At 36.4% G+C, this 16815-nt stretch overlaps 2 protein-coding genes across 3 annotated transcripts; one reads left to right on the forward strand and one right to left on the reverse strand.

Moving 5' to 3' along the window:
• The first annotated feature begins 1320 nt into the window (after positions 1–1320).
• LOC113700665 (uncharacterized) lies at positions 1321–3841 on the forward strand. Its single transcript, XM_027221129.2, has 4 exons — positions 1321–1446; positions 2333–2911; positions 3002–3233; positions 3393–3841. The coding sequence occupies exons 1-4, from the start codon at positions 1321–1323 to the stop codon at positions 3839–3841; spliced, it is 1386 nt and encodes a 461-aa protein (XP_027076930.2).
• A 2331-nt stretch (positions 3842–6172) lies between these two features.
• Positions 6173–16445, reverse strand: LOC113701015 (histone deacetylase 14, chloroplastic). Of its 2 annotated transcripts, none has more exons than XM_027221454.2 (9): positions 16338–16445; positions 14752–14993; positions 12878–12952; positions 11312–11413; positions 9331–9402; positions 8574–8630; positions 8095–8346; positions 7272–7453; positions 6173–6734 (listed from the first exon to the last, which is right to left on the reverse strand). In XM_027221454.2, the coding sequence occupies exons 1-9, from the start codon at positions 16372–16374 to the stop codon at positions 6434–6436; spliced, it is 1320 nt and encodes a 439-aa protein (XP_027077255.1). In that variant the 5' UTR covers positions 16375–16445; the 3' UTR covers positions 6173–6433. The 2 variants fall into 2 exon arrangements, with proteins under 2 accessions (XP_027077255.1, XP_071915910.1); XM_072059809.1 differs by lacking the exon at positions 16338–16445 and adding an exon at positions 16142–16271.
• Positions 16446–16815: the final 370 nt, after the last annotated feature.

Genomic DNA, 16815 nt, shown 5'->3' on the forward strand with positions numbered 1-16815 from the left:
TATCCTAAAGAGAAATAAGATGAAACCGTCAAAAGGGAAGTACTCAAAACGTAACAGTTTCACATCTGAACATGAATTTGCGTTTGCCGAACATCTGCTGCATATGCATAAGAGTGGAGAGATATCGTCTCAAAACATCGGGAGCCATGTCATCCCCGAGGTTACTAACATGCTTCTTCAGAGGTTTGGAATTCCATTTCCCAGCAATAGTATTCGGTCGAAGTACTATGCCCTTCAGAGCATCACTAGGCTTTACATTTCATTCAAGAAACGGGGCACTGGTATGGGGTGGGACTCAACGAACTACACCTTCATGATGGATGATGAACGGTGGAGCCAACTGGTTCAGGTATAGCTTGCTGGTTTCTTACTTTTAAGCCATTTGGAATTGTTAAAAACTGCCCCCTCTTTGGATTTTCTCTTCCCCCTTGGATATAACTATTTCCCTGCTAGATTTACTTGCTGGTTTCTGTATTTTAAGCCAATCTGAACGTTTGAAAACTGTCTCCCCCCTTGGATTTTCTTTTCCCCCTTTCACTAACTATCCCCCCGTACTATGCCCTTTACTTGCTGGTTTCTAGTTAGGCGAATTGAAATTATGCAAATTTGTCTCCCCTTTGGATTTTATCTTCACCCTCGCAGTTTAACTGTCCCCCTCCTTGGATTGACTTGCTGGTTTCTTACTTTTAAGCCATTCGGAATCGATGAAAACGGTCTCCCTGTTGGATTTTATCTTCCCCCTTGCATTAACTGTTCCCCCCTTGGATTTAATTGCTGATTTCCTAACTCTAATGCAATCATATGTTTTTCAGAGTTGCATTCATTGTGCTTTTGCTGTCTTCTATTTTGTTGTAGGTGAACGAGGCATACGCTAGATTCTACAATTGCTCATGCCTACTTTATCACATGCTCGAAGAAGTTTTCATGAATCGAGGGGCGACTGGGGATTTCAGCGCTGGATATGGAGATTCACCGCCCAACTCGGTCGACGAGCAGCAAATGGAGAGAGCTGCTAGACGCTGTTCAGGAAAGGGGGTTGTGGACGTGGATTCCTCCGAGGAAAACGTTCCCTCACAGCCTGTGAGTCGGAAAGGGAAACAAAAAGTTAAGAACAGCAAAGGGAAGCGCAGATCGGGTGACATGTCTTGTGATTCCTTCTTCTCACCATCGTCCCCCCAATTCCAGCAGTACGTCCGCGTCCTAGACAGTATTGACACACATTTGACCTGTAAAAAGAGCAAGAGTGGGAGTGCAGAGGTCTCTTCACCTTCGAAGAGTCAAAAGGCTGTTGTAGATGACGATGCGGAGTTAGAAGCTGCAATGGTGCCTCTCTGCGCGCTTGGGCTAGACATAAATGTTCACCTTAAGATGGCCGATCTCCTCCGGTCCAAAGCGGAGCGTATCATTTGGTTCTCCTGCACCACAGACGATGCCCGGCTTGCGTTTGTGAGACATCGAGGGCTCCTCCCACCCGCATAGATGCTCATACCATCCGAGTTTTAGTCGTGGCAGCCCACTTGGATTGTCTTTGTGTCCCCGAACATGCAATTCCACTATTTCACTTTTTATTTTCGTTTGATGTAGTTTGGCCTTGGAAACTTTGACGGCGGATTTTTCTATTTGTGTACCCCGAATTGAGTCTATTTTTTTTCTGAATTTTAATGAATCGATTTAGTGACCTTTTAATTGCTGTGTGTGCTCGTTCGAACAGATTGCTGCAACTTTTGGCTGTGTGTGATAATAGGCTTTGTTACAGTGTCATAAGCAGGGATAAGATGATTTAATTGTTTGGTAACGTTTGGAATTGGCATAGTTATACTTGATTTCAAATGTTCATTAAACAGCTGGCCAATTCTTTGCTTGAGGTCACACCTAGTGAGAATTTTAGATTGCACTAGTTGTTCTATATCATGTTGCCTAGGTATTCACCATACCTAGGGATTGTATAGGATTTGTGGTACATTTGTAGCCAAGCTTCGCAACTTGTTAACTTGGAAAACTGATAGCTAAGCTTCTTGGCCAGGTATAAATTATACCAGACGACTAGAATGTTTTGCGGATTTATTGTTCCATAGGTGTGCAACTTGTTAACTTGGAAACCAGCAAGTATGCTTCTGTTGGAAACTTGTATTTGTGAAACTGCAAACTTCTTATTTTGCTAGGCTTTACATTTATAAAAGTAGGTTCAAATAGCTGGAGCATTGTTATCATAATAGGAACAAGATGTGAACTTCATAAGTTGTTATCTGATTGTTCTATATCAAATTTTTGTGCATATAGCCAGAGCATTGTTGGGTTCTATTTTTAATCCTTTTGATTCCTTTCTTTGCAGGGTATCCCGAATTTTTATTGCATACTTGATACTGATAGCAGTGCGATGGATAATCAGGGACATATTCAGGGCGGATACTTGGATGACGAGACGGACGATGTTGATTTCGATAACATCCTTTTGGGAGTTGTGCTCCTAGGCTTCATGTTCTTCGACCCACGCTTTAACCGAGTTCCCAGAAGAAGAAGAGTTAGAGATAGTGTGCTCTCGGGGAGGGACTATGTGCTTGAGCTGATAAACGGACATGAGGACAGAATTATTGAAAATATGCGCTTGGATGTTCCCCAATTCCTGATGTTGTGTGATTTGTTGGTTCAGCGTGGTTATTGGCATGCATATCCTTCACATCAGGTGGGGGTTCATGAATCCGTTGCATTAACTCTAATGTGCCTGAGCCATGATGAGCGGCACCGTGTTCTAGCCGAGCGGTTCCAGCATTCCACGGAGACGATAGATCAACATGTTCGTCGTGTGTTACGAGCATTAGTTCGCCTCGGTCGTGATCTCGTTAGGCCAACAGACTTCGATGGGACTCACCCAAGAATTTTGAACAATGCATCACTCATGCCGTGGTTCCGGGTTTGTGTTTTTTAGCATTTTATTTCAACTTTTTGGCAACTCAAATTTCAATTTACAATTTATTGAAATATTTTATGGGGCTTTGTATAGGATTGTGTAGGAGCACTAGACGGGACACACGTCTCCGCTTGGTGCAGCTCAGAGATACGAGAGAGGTTCATAAATCGGCATGGTGACTTATCCCAGAATGTGCTTGCTGCCTGCGATCATGATATGCGCTTTGTATATGTTCGAGTCGATTGGGAGGGCAGTGCTCATGATGCCCGAATTCTCCAAGATACCTTGCTAGATCCGAATTCGGGTTTTCCTATGCCACCGCCGGGTATGTGATAAACTTTTTATGTTTCAAGATAGGCATTGGCAGATTGTGCATAATTATGTGGTAGATATTTTCAAGACCTTACATAAACAAAATCAAGAAGAACCTATTTCTGTATTAGTAATCAAAGCCTTTTAACCATCAACTTGACATCATTGACAGGGAAATATTATGCGGTAGATGCTGCTTATAGAAATATGCCAGGTTTTATGGCACCGTTTAGGGGAGCACAGGGCACACAGCATGAACGGGCAGCTAAACGTCTGTTCAATAGGCGGCATGCATCGATTAGAAATATTATTGAGCGCACATTTGGGGTTCTTAAGAAGCGTTTTCCAATACTCAAGGGTCCAATACAGAATTATCTAATAGCAACACAAAATAATATTGTGCTTGCATGTTGTACTTTGCACAATTTTATGCGTGCATACTCCCCAGCAGATGAGTACTTCAATGAAGAAGCAACCCTCGGAGCCATAGCTGATGCACAGATAGCAGGGGAGCAACAGCAGGCTGGCCAACCCATCGATATGTCGGAGCAGGGCATCTTTAATTGGAACGAAGATCGGCGGGCAATGGCGGCGCACATGTATTGGAATGCGCATAACTAGGGGACACTACGAGGCTTTGGACCGATAGGCCTAGAAATAAAAAAGTTTAATACGCTTTGATTGAAAAACATGTGATTTCCGCTTGATTTCGAATTTGTGTCAGTGTTATCGTGTTATGTCTTTCAGGACTCGATTGTTTAACTTATATATGCTAACTCGTGGTTTGCACTACCTCCATATGTGCACCTCAATGCTAATTGCACCATGTGTTTGTGGATGATATTGTACAAAAATCCCAAAAACAAGCTGGCTCCATTTGAAGTAGCAGTTTTTGGGGGTCAATATCTGAAAAATTTTGCTGCAGCAGAATTTTTAGAAATATTTTGAAATATTTTTAACGAATATTTTGAGATATTTAAGAATAGAAGAGTTTTTAAAATATATTTTGAGATATTTTTTAAAATTAAAAAAAAAACAAGTTAAGTTCCTCTTGTTACTCCAAAATTTGTTAATTGGCTGTAGTGTGCTACTTCTCATATTTGGCCATTGAAAATTTTCCCATCTTTATAAAAGGTAATTATTGGCTTTGTTGCTGAAGTTATCGGGCAATTATCCAATTCTTTTATATTCACTTTTAATAAGAAGGTGTTTTTGAAATACTGTTCAATCCAAACGTAGGTATTTTTCAAAAACACAGAGTTTTTCAAAAACAAGAATCCAAACGTTACATGAAGTTTTTCAAAAAATGCTACAGTTAAGTTTTTTAAAAACACCTCCAAAAACACCCAATCCAAACGGATCCAATATATTTAGCATAAAATGCAAAGCTTTTGAAATAGTCAAATGGAACCCACAACTAGTCTATTTGTAATAATTATGATACACATCATGACTGTTACACTCCCACTATGGGAGAGGAAAAATAAAGACTATTAACCAGTATTACACCCTTGAAGTCTTTTCAACTTAGCAGCTGTAGTAATGTCGTCATCCTAGGAAAACCTTAGGCTTAGTTTGGGAGTTTATGAAGGAAGAGAAAAGAAAAGAAAAGATAACTTAGGAAAGAAAGGAAAAGAAGGGAAAAGATGCAGATTTCGTTTGGGAGTTCAATGAAAGAAAAGAAAAGAAACATCCTTCTTTTATTTGAGAGATATGGAAAGAAAGGATTTTATGAGAATATAACTTTACGTATTTGCCCTTTCAATTTTTAAATCAAAGTCCAAAGATTAGCTTTCTTGTTCTAATAAATAGAATATTTGGGCAAGACAAATTTTTAAAACAATTGCACATGCATTCCCACAAGGTGAATAATAATAAGTTGAGTTCCCAAATGGTGTAAGACACATTTTTGATACGTTTCATGATTATTAGTCCTATCTACAAAAGGCTTATCATCTGTGATCAAGTGATCAAATTCAGGGGCTGATCCCATGGATGATAAAACTCCTAGAGGCATCAGTTTTTGTGAAGCTGTGTTGGATTGTTGATCTACATGGAAACTGGAATCCATGAGAAATGCAAGTTCTTGCTGGATCATTTTACAATTTGAAGCTTACATGGGCAAATAAACAAACAGATTGTATGCATTCAAATTTCTTATTCATGTATCACCACTGGAGCTTACATGTACCATAACCATGCAAGATATAATCACAAATCAATAATATAAAAATCAAGAGTTCATTGACAAGAATTTTATGATAGAAAATGAACAAAAAATTTAGAATATAAAGAATAACAATCTACACAAAAAAAAAATGTTTTTTCCACAATTCTCTAGAGAACATTGAGTCAAAGAAACACCTTTTGCTATTGAATTGTGGGTGAAGAATAGAAGAAAGCCAAGTGAACTCAACTAGTTGGAAGTATAGAAAGTATAGAACTAAGAAAGCTTTGCATCGGTGCTTTTACAAATCAACTATAAGATATCTCAGGAATAATGAATTTTTGTATCAGCTTTTAAAGGACAAAATTGTCTTATTAAAAATATCTTTTGGCTCCCAACAAGCTTCCGTCCTTTTCTTCCCAATTTTGGGTGGAAAAATTTTCACCAATTAGAGGAAGTCGCATCTGTTCATTTCGTTTCTTTTCCGTCCTTGTTAAAACTCCCAAAGGAATGAAATGATAAAACTTTCTTTCAGGATACTTTCTTTTCTATCCTTTTCCCTCGATCCAAATGAAGCCTTAATTTTATGAAAACCAGACACATTATTGTTTTACATCATCTAGTAATGGTTGTTGCAATCATACTCCTGCACATTCAACTCAATTATATCAATCACAAGTTGCTTTGCTCTTCTTTATTCAGTAGTGTGCGATCCTTGCTTGCTTAGTTGCTTTCGTTCAATAATTACATAGGCTTCACCATAGACTGAACACAAAACATTAAACTTGACAAAAAAGAACAAGATGTTTTATATCTCCAGAAATCTTTGGAACAATGTGCTGATATCTTGTAAAATTCAAAAAGAATTAGTTAATAAAACCAGTATTTTGTACTTCATCTAATGATCATATCTGATAGTAAAACAAGTAAAACCTTTATCTCATCACTAGGATTCTAATAAGAGGGAAGAAATGGATGCCCTCACAGAGCAGCATTAAGTACCACATACAGCACTAAGACGAGAAGCTTAGTCCTTCCAGACATTTTTACAGGGAATGTATGTGCTTGATTTTCTGGATTGCCTGTTTTACCATTTTTGATGGTTCATCATATAAGATGGCAGGATCATCAAAATCAGCAGCCAAGCTTGGTTCCCCAAGAAAAGCACGGAAGGAGTCAGCCACTGAGTATGACAGGGATGTGAGGTTATATCCTCCTTCCAAGAAAAAGACACAGCGCCCACCACACAAATCTTTGGCAAGTTGCTTGATGCTGGAAGCAAGCATGTAGTATGTTCCTGTTGTGTACTGCAGGCTAGCCAGTGGATCCAAGACATGCCCATCATATCTGGAAATCATTTAGTCACAACTCAAAAGTGAGTCAGGAATTATTATTGTTATTGTTATTTTTTAAGGTCATGAAAGGAGACCAAAGTCACTTCCAGTAATGTTACTCTACTATGAGAATACAAAAACTGTAATTAAGGTCTGCTCAAAGTTTTTCTACTTTACTGAAGTCAGTGCAAGTAGTCTGGATGCTACTTTATACTGGTTACTTATGCTAATCTAGAAACAAAGTAAATGACAAGTCATCACACCTTCTCAGATGCAGAAGGGAAAATGAATTAAAGCCTGTAAATCTTTGAATTGATAATAAGGGGGCAAAAAAAAAAACAAAGAAAACCACATAAATATGTCAAAAAAGAAAATAGAACAATAGAAATAACTCAGAAGGATCTGCCATCCATAGTTTATTACATAATTCTAATGTGGTGTTAATAGAGAGTTTTCTTAAATAGATAATAAAAAAATATTGAAGGCAAAAGCTAAAGGACCTTAGAATCTGAAATCAAATATGGAATGGACATATGATCTAGATAATTACCCTGCTGAAACAAGGATTATATCCGGCTTGAACCTCTGAGCACAAGGTGCAATAACTTCATCAAACACAGTTCGCATGGCAATATCACCTGAGCCACCTGGTAAAGGTAGATTCAGAGTTGCTCCTTCACCAGCTCCACGACCAACCTGATCTATTTTACCTGTGCCAGGGTAGCTTCCATCCTACATCAATTCACACTACAAGAATAAGAAGTCATGCTTTAACCAAATCTATATATTTGTGGCGTTCTGAAATATTCCAAAGTACGATTGTGGCTCTTTCTGAGACCTACTCACTTCTCCTGTCTCTTCTATAACCTTTTTCTTAAGTCAATTCCAATTTATTTTAGTGACACCACATAATTCACGAAAGACAACCAAAAAAGCTTAACAAACAGGGCTACTTGAGAAGCATGCATGATTTTTTTCCTGAAATGGCTTGCTCGACAGGATGTGCATATTCAAGAGGCTCTATTGAATAGAGTAGACGAGAGAATATGCCTAAGTGAATTCTAACTGTAAACACATAAATAAGAGATTAGCTAAAAGCATTAAGGTACAAGGAACCACAAGACCATGGTCATCTGCATCTTCTAGACTTTTCTAAGAAATCACTTATCCACTTGTAGTTATTTTTTGCCTATATACACAGCCTCGTACTCCATTCTCTCTCTCTGTATGCCTGTTGTTCAGGCTCGCACTTTCGCATGTTAATGAGAGAAGCTGAAGCTTCTTGCTGAAACCAACTCCTTTTCTTCCCTAGTTAAGCCACTGTAACTCAATATAACAGTCAAAGATGCAATTGGTAACGTTTCAATGATTACCTGGTGAGTTGAAAGAAAAAATATATCCGGGTCATCATAGAAAGCATCATTTGTGCCATTCCCATGGTGTACATCAAAATCAATGATAAACACACGTTTTAATCCATGAGCACGCTGAGCATAACGAGCAGCAATTGCAACATTCCCAAACACACAAAAGCCCATTGGCCCTTTTGGAACAGCATGATGACCAGGAGGTCTTATCAGAGCAAAGCCAACAGGAGGATTATGGCTAACTTTTGATGCAGCAACCTGAAACGTTAGGAAACAACATAAAAAAGAGATTTCCAAGACTCTATTATTGGAGAAGGTCTGAAGTTTGTATAAGCCCAGAAGCAAACTACACGCTGCATAGTTATCCCAGGCCAATGCCTCATGTCTCAGTCTGCAAGACTTTTAACAATTTCTACCAAGCAGCTAGCAATACGAAGGAGGGGAGATCATCATGAAGTGACTAACGTCTTGGGTTGAGAAATCACCACTGAATCAACCAGGGAAGTTCCAGCTCCAGCAGCCAACAATGATTCCTGGAAGGTCTGCACTATTTAAGATGCAAACATTAGAGGACTTGCCGCATGCTATTGGAGTGGCTGCAAAGGGAAGTCAGGCATTACATACAGTATGTCTCAAGGTCTATTTGAAAATAAGTTCATAATAAAATGTGCACTCTGCATGCAAAAAAAAAAAAAAAAAAGAAACCTTGTCACTATGGTGAAGTTTTAGTTCAACCCGTCTTTTAGGGTCAATGGGATGAGCTTTTTTATTAGTGCAGTGAAAAAAAGTGGTGACAAACAACAAGATTGTGGCTTCAGAACTAGACTGCCAGCCTTTAAGTTATGCAAAAGAGGAAGGATTCAAGCCATGTATTTTAATTGGACAAGCCTTCATAATTGTGATTCTGCCAAAGAATTATTGTGTTAATTAGGTTGGATTAGGATAGATTGTTTCTAATTGAGTGCTCTGTATATTAGAAGCATAGGTCTCATTACCCTCATATTCTTTATTGTTTTCTAACAAACTGGTTTGGCTATATGGTAGACCCCCACAATAGCAGGTTGTTTTGCTTTTGAAAATGTAAAAGAAAGGTAGGGTTTAACTTGGAAACAGAATATATTTCTGATGTGCATAATTTTTTGCTTTTCAATAGTACATTACTTTGTGCTTTTACACCCCAAATTTTCAATAGACACTATAAAGATGATTCCAAAGTAGAAACAAGCAACTCAGATTTCTTACTGTGGGCGTGGCATAAGTTGGTCCAGAGCCATCAATGAAGATTAAACCCTTTTCTGATGCCTGATCCATAACCTTAAAAGCATAAAAGTAAGAAGAGATGAGTAGATAGTAATATTTTGAATAAATAGCAATAATAGATGATATCATATAGCAATTATTTTTTCTTTTTGGGTTAGAGAGGAATTCAACAAAATATCAAAAGCACAAAAGTCTATCAAAATCTAAGTGAAGTCCATCTCACTATGAGCTTTCAATAGGATATAATGCCATGCTTGTGTATTATTAGTTTAAATTGTTGGCCCAGCCCATCAGATTATCAATTTCATTATAAAAATTTGTCCAACAATTCTTATTAATTGGATAGAAAAGTTTTATGCAACTATTACTGGAAAATCCTTTTGAATGACATGGATCTTCTGAACTGGTATCTGTTAGACAAACAATATCATTTGCCACTTCTTTGTTGGCTAAAGCCTTAGACTAACATTAAGCAGATAACTAATTACCAGTAGCCATGAACCTAGCATCAACACTCTTTAAGTAGTGATAGGTGGGACAATAATCTATTTAACACAAGATCGTATGAATTTACATCATGGTGTCATCACTAGAAACGTGATGGTAAAATGGTCAGAAAATGAGAATGTAAGGAAACTGATCCCCATGGGTGAAACTTAGAAGCAACAAAGCATTCAACAAGATCAGAGAAATTCTTCCCTGAATGGAGTGCATGTTTCCACTCACACATCAGGACAATTTGAAAGAAATTAGCAAAAGATGAAGACCCATTTAGTTTAAAGTTACTCTAGAAGGGAGTACGTCATTGTTAACATTCAGAAAGGTCGAGGAAAGATGCAACACAGCCCAAATAAAAAGGAAAGATGCAAAATTTTCTTATACTACCGCGAAGCAAAAGTTCATCACTTGTCCATCTTTGACTAATAATTGGGTAGGGTTAGCAGTGTGCATTTCTAAATCATGTCATCGATTACTTGGTGGCAAGTAAATTATAATTTGTTACTGCTTGACTACAAAGAAAATTAATATTGACACCTTGGTCCACAGTAACAGCTGATGGATATCAACCCTTCCCCATGTTCAGGATCTATGAATCCAAATCCATTCGGGTAATCAAGCTTTCTGGTGGTATATTTTCATGAGAATGACGCATAGTAAAGGTGAATTGGACAACTTCTTTCCTCACATGATAAGCAAGGTACGGTAAATAGAAATGTATGACAGTTTTGCTCGAGCTGCAACTTAAAAAATTTCCATAAATTTGTGTGCATCTGTCCATCTTGAAAGAAGCAGAAACTAAAGGTTATAAGTTCAGACTGTAATATCTTTTTTATACCATCAGAGATCAATTAAAACTTTCTCTTTGGACTTAATTTAAGGCACATATGAGGATAAAAATTCAAAGCAGTATAACTATTTCTCAAAGGATAAAGCATTGCTTAAGAAATCATCCAAAATTGTTTCATGTTTGACCCAAGGAAATTCCTATGTCAAATTAAAATGCAGATGCGCATCGTTATCACCATAAACTCAAGGGCAAAAAATAATAATAATAACAATAATAATAAATAAAAATAAAAACAGAAACAGATTCCACAGTAAACTAGATAGAGTATTTAAACAATTAACAATAGGCTAAATATCGCCTGTTGCCTAACAAAAGAAAAGAACAAAGAATCAGACCTACCACAAGCTTAAAAAATAGGGATTATTCAATGTTTGCAGTATTTTAACCCCTGACAAAAATTGAGAGAAAAGAGAGGAAAGAACTCATTAACATTTATATTTAAGCATGAGAGAGAGAGAGAGGGAGAAATTCACTAACATAACAAATTACACACAAGATATGAAGGACACATTATCTTTTAGTGGACAAAAATTAAAGTTAATTATTCCTAAGTTCTTAAAGCAATATGCCTAATCAAATACAATTCATATAAACAGTGTTGGTAATAATAGCTACCTTCTCAAGCCCAGAGACATATGCTTTTGCATGAACACTTGCTATGTCATCTACTGAAGCAGGTCTTAAGCTTTGAAGTTCAATGACTTCCGAGCCACGAAACTGTAACATAGACAGTTTGATGTGTTAAATATGCACCATGCAAGTGACATAGCATGAAAAGTTCAAAAAATATCTGAACCTATAAAGAAGTTATACTATTCAAGCTTACAATCTTGCCCCTCTCTGTAAACATATGCACAAACTGAGAAAGTGATATGCAACTTCTGGTGCACACTAAAATGCACTTAGTACAGGGATAGCTGCTTATCGAAAGCAATTTATATATATATATATACATATACATACACACACACACATATATATTTGTATGTATGTATGTATATGTATACATATATATGTGTGTGTGTGTGTACGTATATATATATTTACTTATTACACCTACATAGCATGGCATACATCATTAAGCAAATGACAGATAGTGTCGATCAATAATCACTTATACACCTAACAGATTGCTCAATTTCCAACACAAAACAGAAAGGATTACCTTATATATAAGAAACTATCACCTAATATTGAGGAATACTATCCTACAACTTGCTTATAAATATCCCAGTCCAGGATAATCACACAGTGGTGACAACAAGCAACATCACAGCCTGCAGGAAATCATCAAAACTCTTGATCTTCGGCAAGTTGCTTGCACCAACATGATTAAGAGAAGAAAAACATGACTATCACCATCCAGAGGGTTAGAGCATCCAGCCGAAATTCCCTCCAATCATGAGAAGAGGTCATATTTAATACGTCACCACCTCCCAAAACACTGATTGAAACTCTATTAGAGATTTGAGAGTAAAAGTTCCACAATCCATTTATTTTATGTCAAATATGTTAGTTCTTTGTTTAATAAATATTTTGGCTGCTAAATGTTTCTGAGAGAGAGAGAGAAATAGTGATGACAAAAATACAAGGCAGGGGTTGTGGCTACTAAAAATTGTTCATGTGGAAATCCATAGGGTAAATCGATACCAACATGTCAATTCAGTTTCAGGAAATTGAGAGGTTAGCCAGTAGGTGTACCATCAAAAGTTCACATCTTATGTTTCATCCAGGAAATGAGATGCAGTACCAAGAGGTGAAACAGGGTGGAAAATAAACACATTTCTAGTGCGTCTTTTCTTTAAGAAAAATTTCTTGACATTATGCTTTTCTTACAGCAAAATACATAGAAGTATATAGACGCCTCCTTAAAATGCAGTTATTTTGCCAGGAGATTTTAGACCAAGAATGAAAAAACTTGAAGATAGGTGATTCTCATATATATCTCTAGGCACTAATATGCATGTCTGTTTCTACACCTACTATCCAACATCACCCACATAGGGACATCTTCAACTTAAGGTATCAATCACAAGCTATCAACTAGGCTTTGTTCAACAGAATTGCTTTTGCCTCATCTATTGTGAGTGTATCGTTATACAACAAAAGAAGAAAATGAGACAAAATTAATTACAAGTAAAAGAAGTATTATAAGGAAAAGAAAGGCACATGTTTCCACACCTTTGAAGTCAACTCCACCTTCTCAAGCGCATCCATGATGGCAGGTACTCTAGAATTGCATTCAGGATGTGATTCCTAAAAAAGAAATCAACTCAAAGTTTCAACAAGGACATGATACCCCAAATATTACATTGCTGAAAATGGCTTCATGTGTTCCAAGGAACTAGATAATCAGCAAGACACTCGATCCACAGCATAACATGTGAAAATGTTGAGAAGGACAAACTCAGTTCATCCTGATTTATCATGCTGTTAACATGCAAAGTCTGGAGACTATCATCCAATCTCTGTCATCATTTATCATGCTATTAACATGCAGAGTCTAGACAATGATTTCACAATAGTTGAAAGAATAACTGGATCTCAAATCCTAAACCACTTTGATAATATGCATTTACATTCCACAAGCAAAAAAGAGAAGCAAGAGAACCTTGAAACATGGAGATTCCATTTTTGAAAAAAAGTGGTAGACTGCAAGGCATACATGGTCAATTCTTGTTAAAAAACTACATATTAATGCAATCGGCGATTCGGAAAAAATGTAAGCATTGCTTAGAACTTAAAAAACAAATTTTAGAGATAAAGAAGAAAATTAAATATATCCAGCACATGAAATCAAAATATAAATAGAAAATGAATAATGAACAGAAGTCTGCAGGACTGTGTAAGATGAAGTTAAGGTGTTAATTACATGGTTATGTAATGATAACTGAAGAAAATCTTAGAAAACAAGTGCACCATTCTTTGGATTTGCTTAAGATAATTCTGCCTTCTACCCCTCTTTTGTTTGATGTACAAACCAAAGAGAGTTGTCTTTTTCATGGTTTTCCTTACTTTTTTTGGGGGAAAAAAGGCAATGTCTTATGTGATTTTTTAAGCTTCATGAAAAAACACAGAGAGAATCATAATAGTGAAGAGCACTAACATGATAAAAAATTTGTAGATCTTAAAAATGATTCAGTTACCCTATCACATTAGCCTCTTAGTAAATCCAAAGATTTTGAATTAGGTACGGCTAATAACAACTAAAAGTATGCCCCGCATCTTTACTACTATTGCAAACTTTATTGGTAGCGATTATATCAGAGCACTCAATTATTTCCTCTTATTTTTGGTGACGGATATCCTATATGAGGTTGAGAATCCTTAAAACAGCAAAAAAAAAATGCTTGGTGAAAAGATGATTAGATGATTGCATTCTTTTTGGCCACAAGCCTTTAACTTTAAGAATTTCTAATAAAGACATTTGCTTTTGGCTATCACTACCAATTTTTGTTTTTGAGGTCACTGAGCAGCCGGATTCAAAGATTTCAAACAAATGAATTATAGCTCCAAGTATATAATTCATCCAATATTTCATTTCAAGCCCATCAACGGCACTTCTGGTACAGTGAAAGAGCTCTAGATAGTAACTCTTGGTTTAGACGTACTAATCAAGTTGGAAAATTCTGTCCATCACCAGGGAACAAAACAATGAGGACTAATATTTACATTTCCACATAATAAACTTCAAAGAAAAATTATATTGATTTTACTCCTAAATAAATAGCTCAAATCTGCTCCAAACTATACTCTTTGAAATTTTTGCTGCAAATTCAAGCTGCCATTCATTGCTACGTAACTAAATGGAATAGCAACTGAATTATTAACCGCAAATAACTCAGTGCCTCTAGAGGCAGCATAATGATTTAGCCTGTGGCAACTCTAATTTCACACAGATCGATTGACATTTCTTTATTGACACTTATGAAACTCAAACTCGTGCAATAATAAGGAAAGGAAACAGCCAAAAAATGTACCATAAGAAACTTGTCTATAGCTTTTCAATAACTAGCACAATCTCCACATAACAGCAGAAGACCAGGTAGCTGTACCTTGTTATGTCCCATGGCAGGAGCAACAGAATAAATGACTTTGGCATCCGTTGTCTCACTAATGGAAGGTGTGGTAGGATTGTTCTCTGAGAAATTTGAACAATAAATAGAACCTCTACTAATCTTGAAGGAATATTCACTTTGCAGCCTCAGGAAAACTCTGTTCCTCGCATCAGATTTGCACATGTGATGGTTCATTGACATGCATATCTGGTGCCTCATCCGGAAGCAAGCATTCCCAACTGAAGGGATACAATACATTGCTTAGCAAAAGTATGAATTCAAGACATGCAACCAGGGTGAAATAGTAAACTATGGAATAAGAAGATAACAATGTTCAGAACATATTCTAATAGTTCTGCAAGCTGAAGCAGATACATTTCACTAAATTGAAGCTAAAGAATCATCTAGAGAACGACTCAACATGTCCAAAAGACCAAGATCAGATTATTCTCCTTCTACATCTTTATAGGCTTAGTCAGGCAAACATATCCATAAATCAATCCCTGTTTGTACTTTCCAGCCTTATTGAAAGGTTGGCCAGTTAACTAAGACTGATTACAGAGGGAGACTGGCCATTAGCATCCACAATTCATTAGGTGAAACTAGAGTCCTACAGCAACATTAAAGCCTAGCAAAAATGTAGAACCTTGCCATAATATTATACTGATGCACATGTATCAGTTTTTCCTTCCCCATCTTAGGAAGTCTAAAAATTTTCATGCTCCTCAAATTTCAGAATGCAACACACACAGAGTACGGAGGTGACACTAATAAAACCAGGATTTGCAATTTGGAGGGAAGGCGTGTTGTCGGTGGGGGGACTGCAAACTTGTGATGAAGAAAAAGAAGGAAAAAGATAATTTTGCAATCTTTATTTCAACTCCACTAATAAACGCGAAAAACATTTTCAACCACCTAACTCAAAAAAGAAATAAATTCAAACATCCTATATTCGGCACAAAAGGGATCAACAGCAAGTTTTGAAAGGTAATGGCCAAACCGAAAACACAAAATTAAACAAATTAATCCCTAATCATTGATTAATCTAGGATTTTGATAATTAAATAAAGATGGCCTTATTGTATCACTTCTATCTGCATTCTGTTTCCCAGCCTCACCCCTATCCCACAGCTCCAACCGTCTCTCCGAGGCCAAGATAAACAGGATTAAAACACTGATTCATATCGTAATCTGAATTTCAAAAAATAAAATAAAATAGAAAGAATAAACTGCATAATCATACTATCCATAACTACCGTACAAGATTCCAACAACTTCAGTTGAAACCTTAAAGCATAATTCATGTGGTCAATGGCAACTTTTGGTGCATTGACAAAAAATGAAATAAGCAATTGTAAACACCACATAATCTGAACCACTTAATCACCAGATAAAATCAGGATTAAGCCTTCTTTCCACTATCAGCAGAAGCAATCAAAACTTTCCTATTTCAGGGAATTCTACAAAATAACATCAAATCATGTATAAACAGACAAAGATAAGACGAGCCCAGAAAATTGAACAAGTAAATATTACGGATTAACTACTAAAAGTACATGAGATAGGAAGGGAGAAAGGGGCACCTGATGAAGGAGGAGAGAAGATAGGCTGGAGCTCCATTTGGTGCCACACATGCCTAACCAGGTTTTTTCAAATCTAACCCTTATATAGGTATGTACCATGTAGCGTACCACACCAGATTTTTTCTTCCCCTTTCTTTTTTACTTTTGTTTTATTCTTTTTTTTTTTTCAGGTTTGATACTTTTCATTAATAATCTAAAAATCTATTTAAATATATTAACTCAGTAAGAGAGTTATAATAATGTAATTATAGTTATAATACTTAAAACCAATATACTTTATGTCAAAAAAATATTATTGATGAAAAATATTTGTATATATAGTTCTTTAAGAAAGTAGCCTATGATGAATTCACTTTTATATAGTCAACATTTCCTTACATTTTAGTATTTCATTAAGTCTTTCTTTTCTTCGAGATAAAATTAGCAACTTTCGTAGTCAGCAATAAATTATAAACAACCTAATATGCCATAATATTTT

Source organism: Coffea arabica, chromosome 7e (genome assembly GCF_036785885.1).
Source record: "Coffea arabica cultivar ET-39 chromosome 7e, Coffea Arabica ET-39 HiFi, whole genome shotgun sequence".
Lineage (NCBI taxonomy): Eukaryota > Viridiplantae > Streptophyta > Magnoliopsida > Gentianales > Rubiaceae > Coffea > Coffea arabica.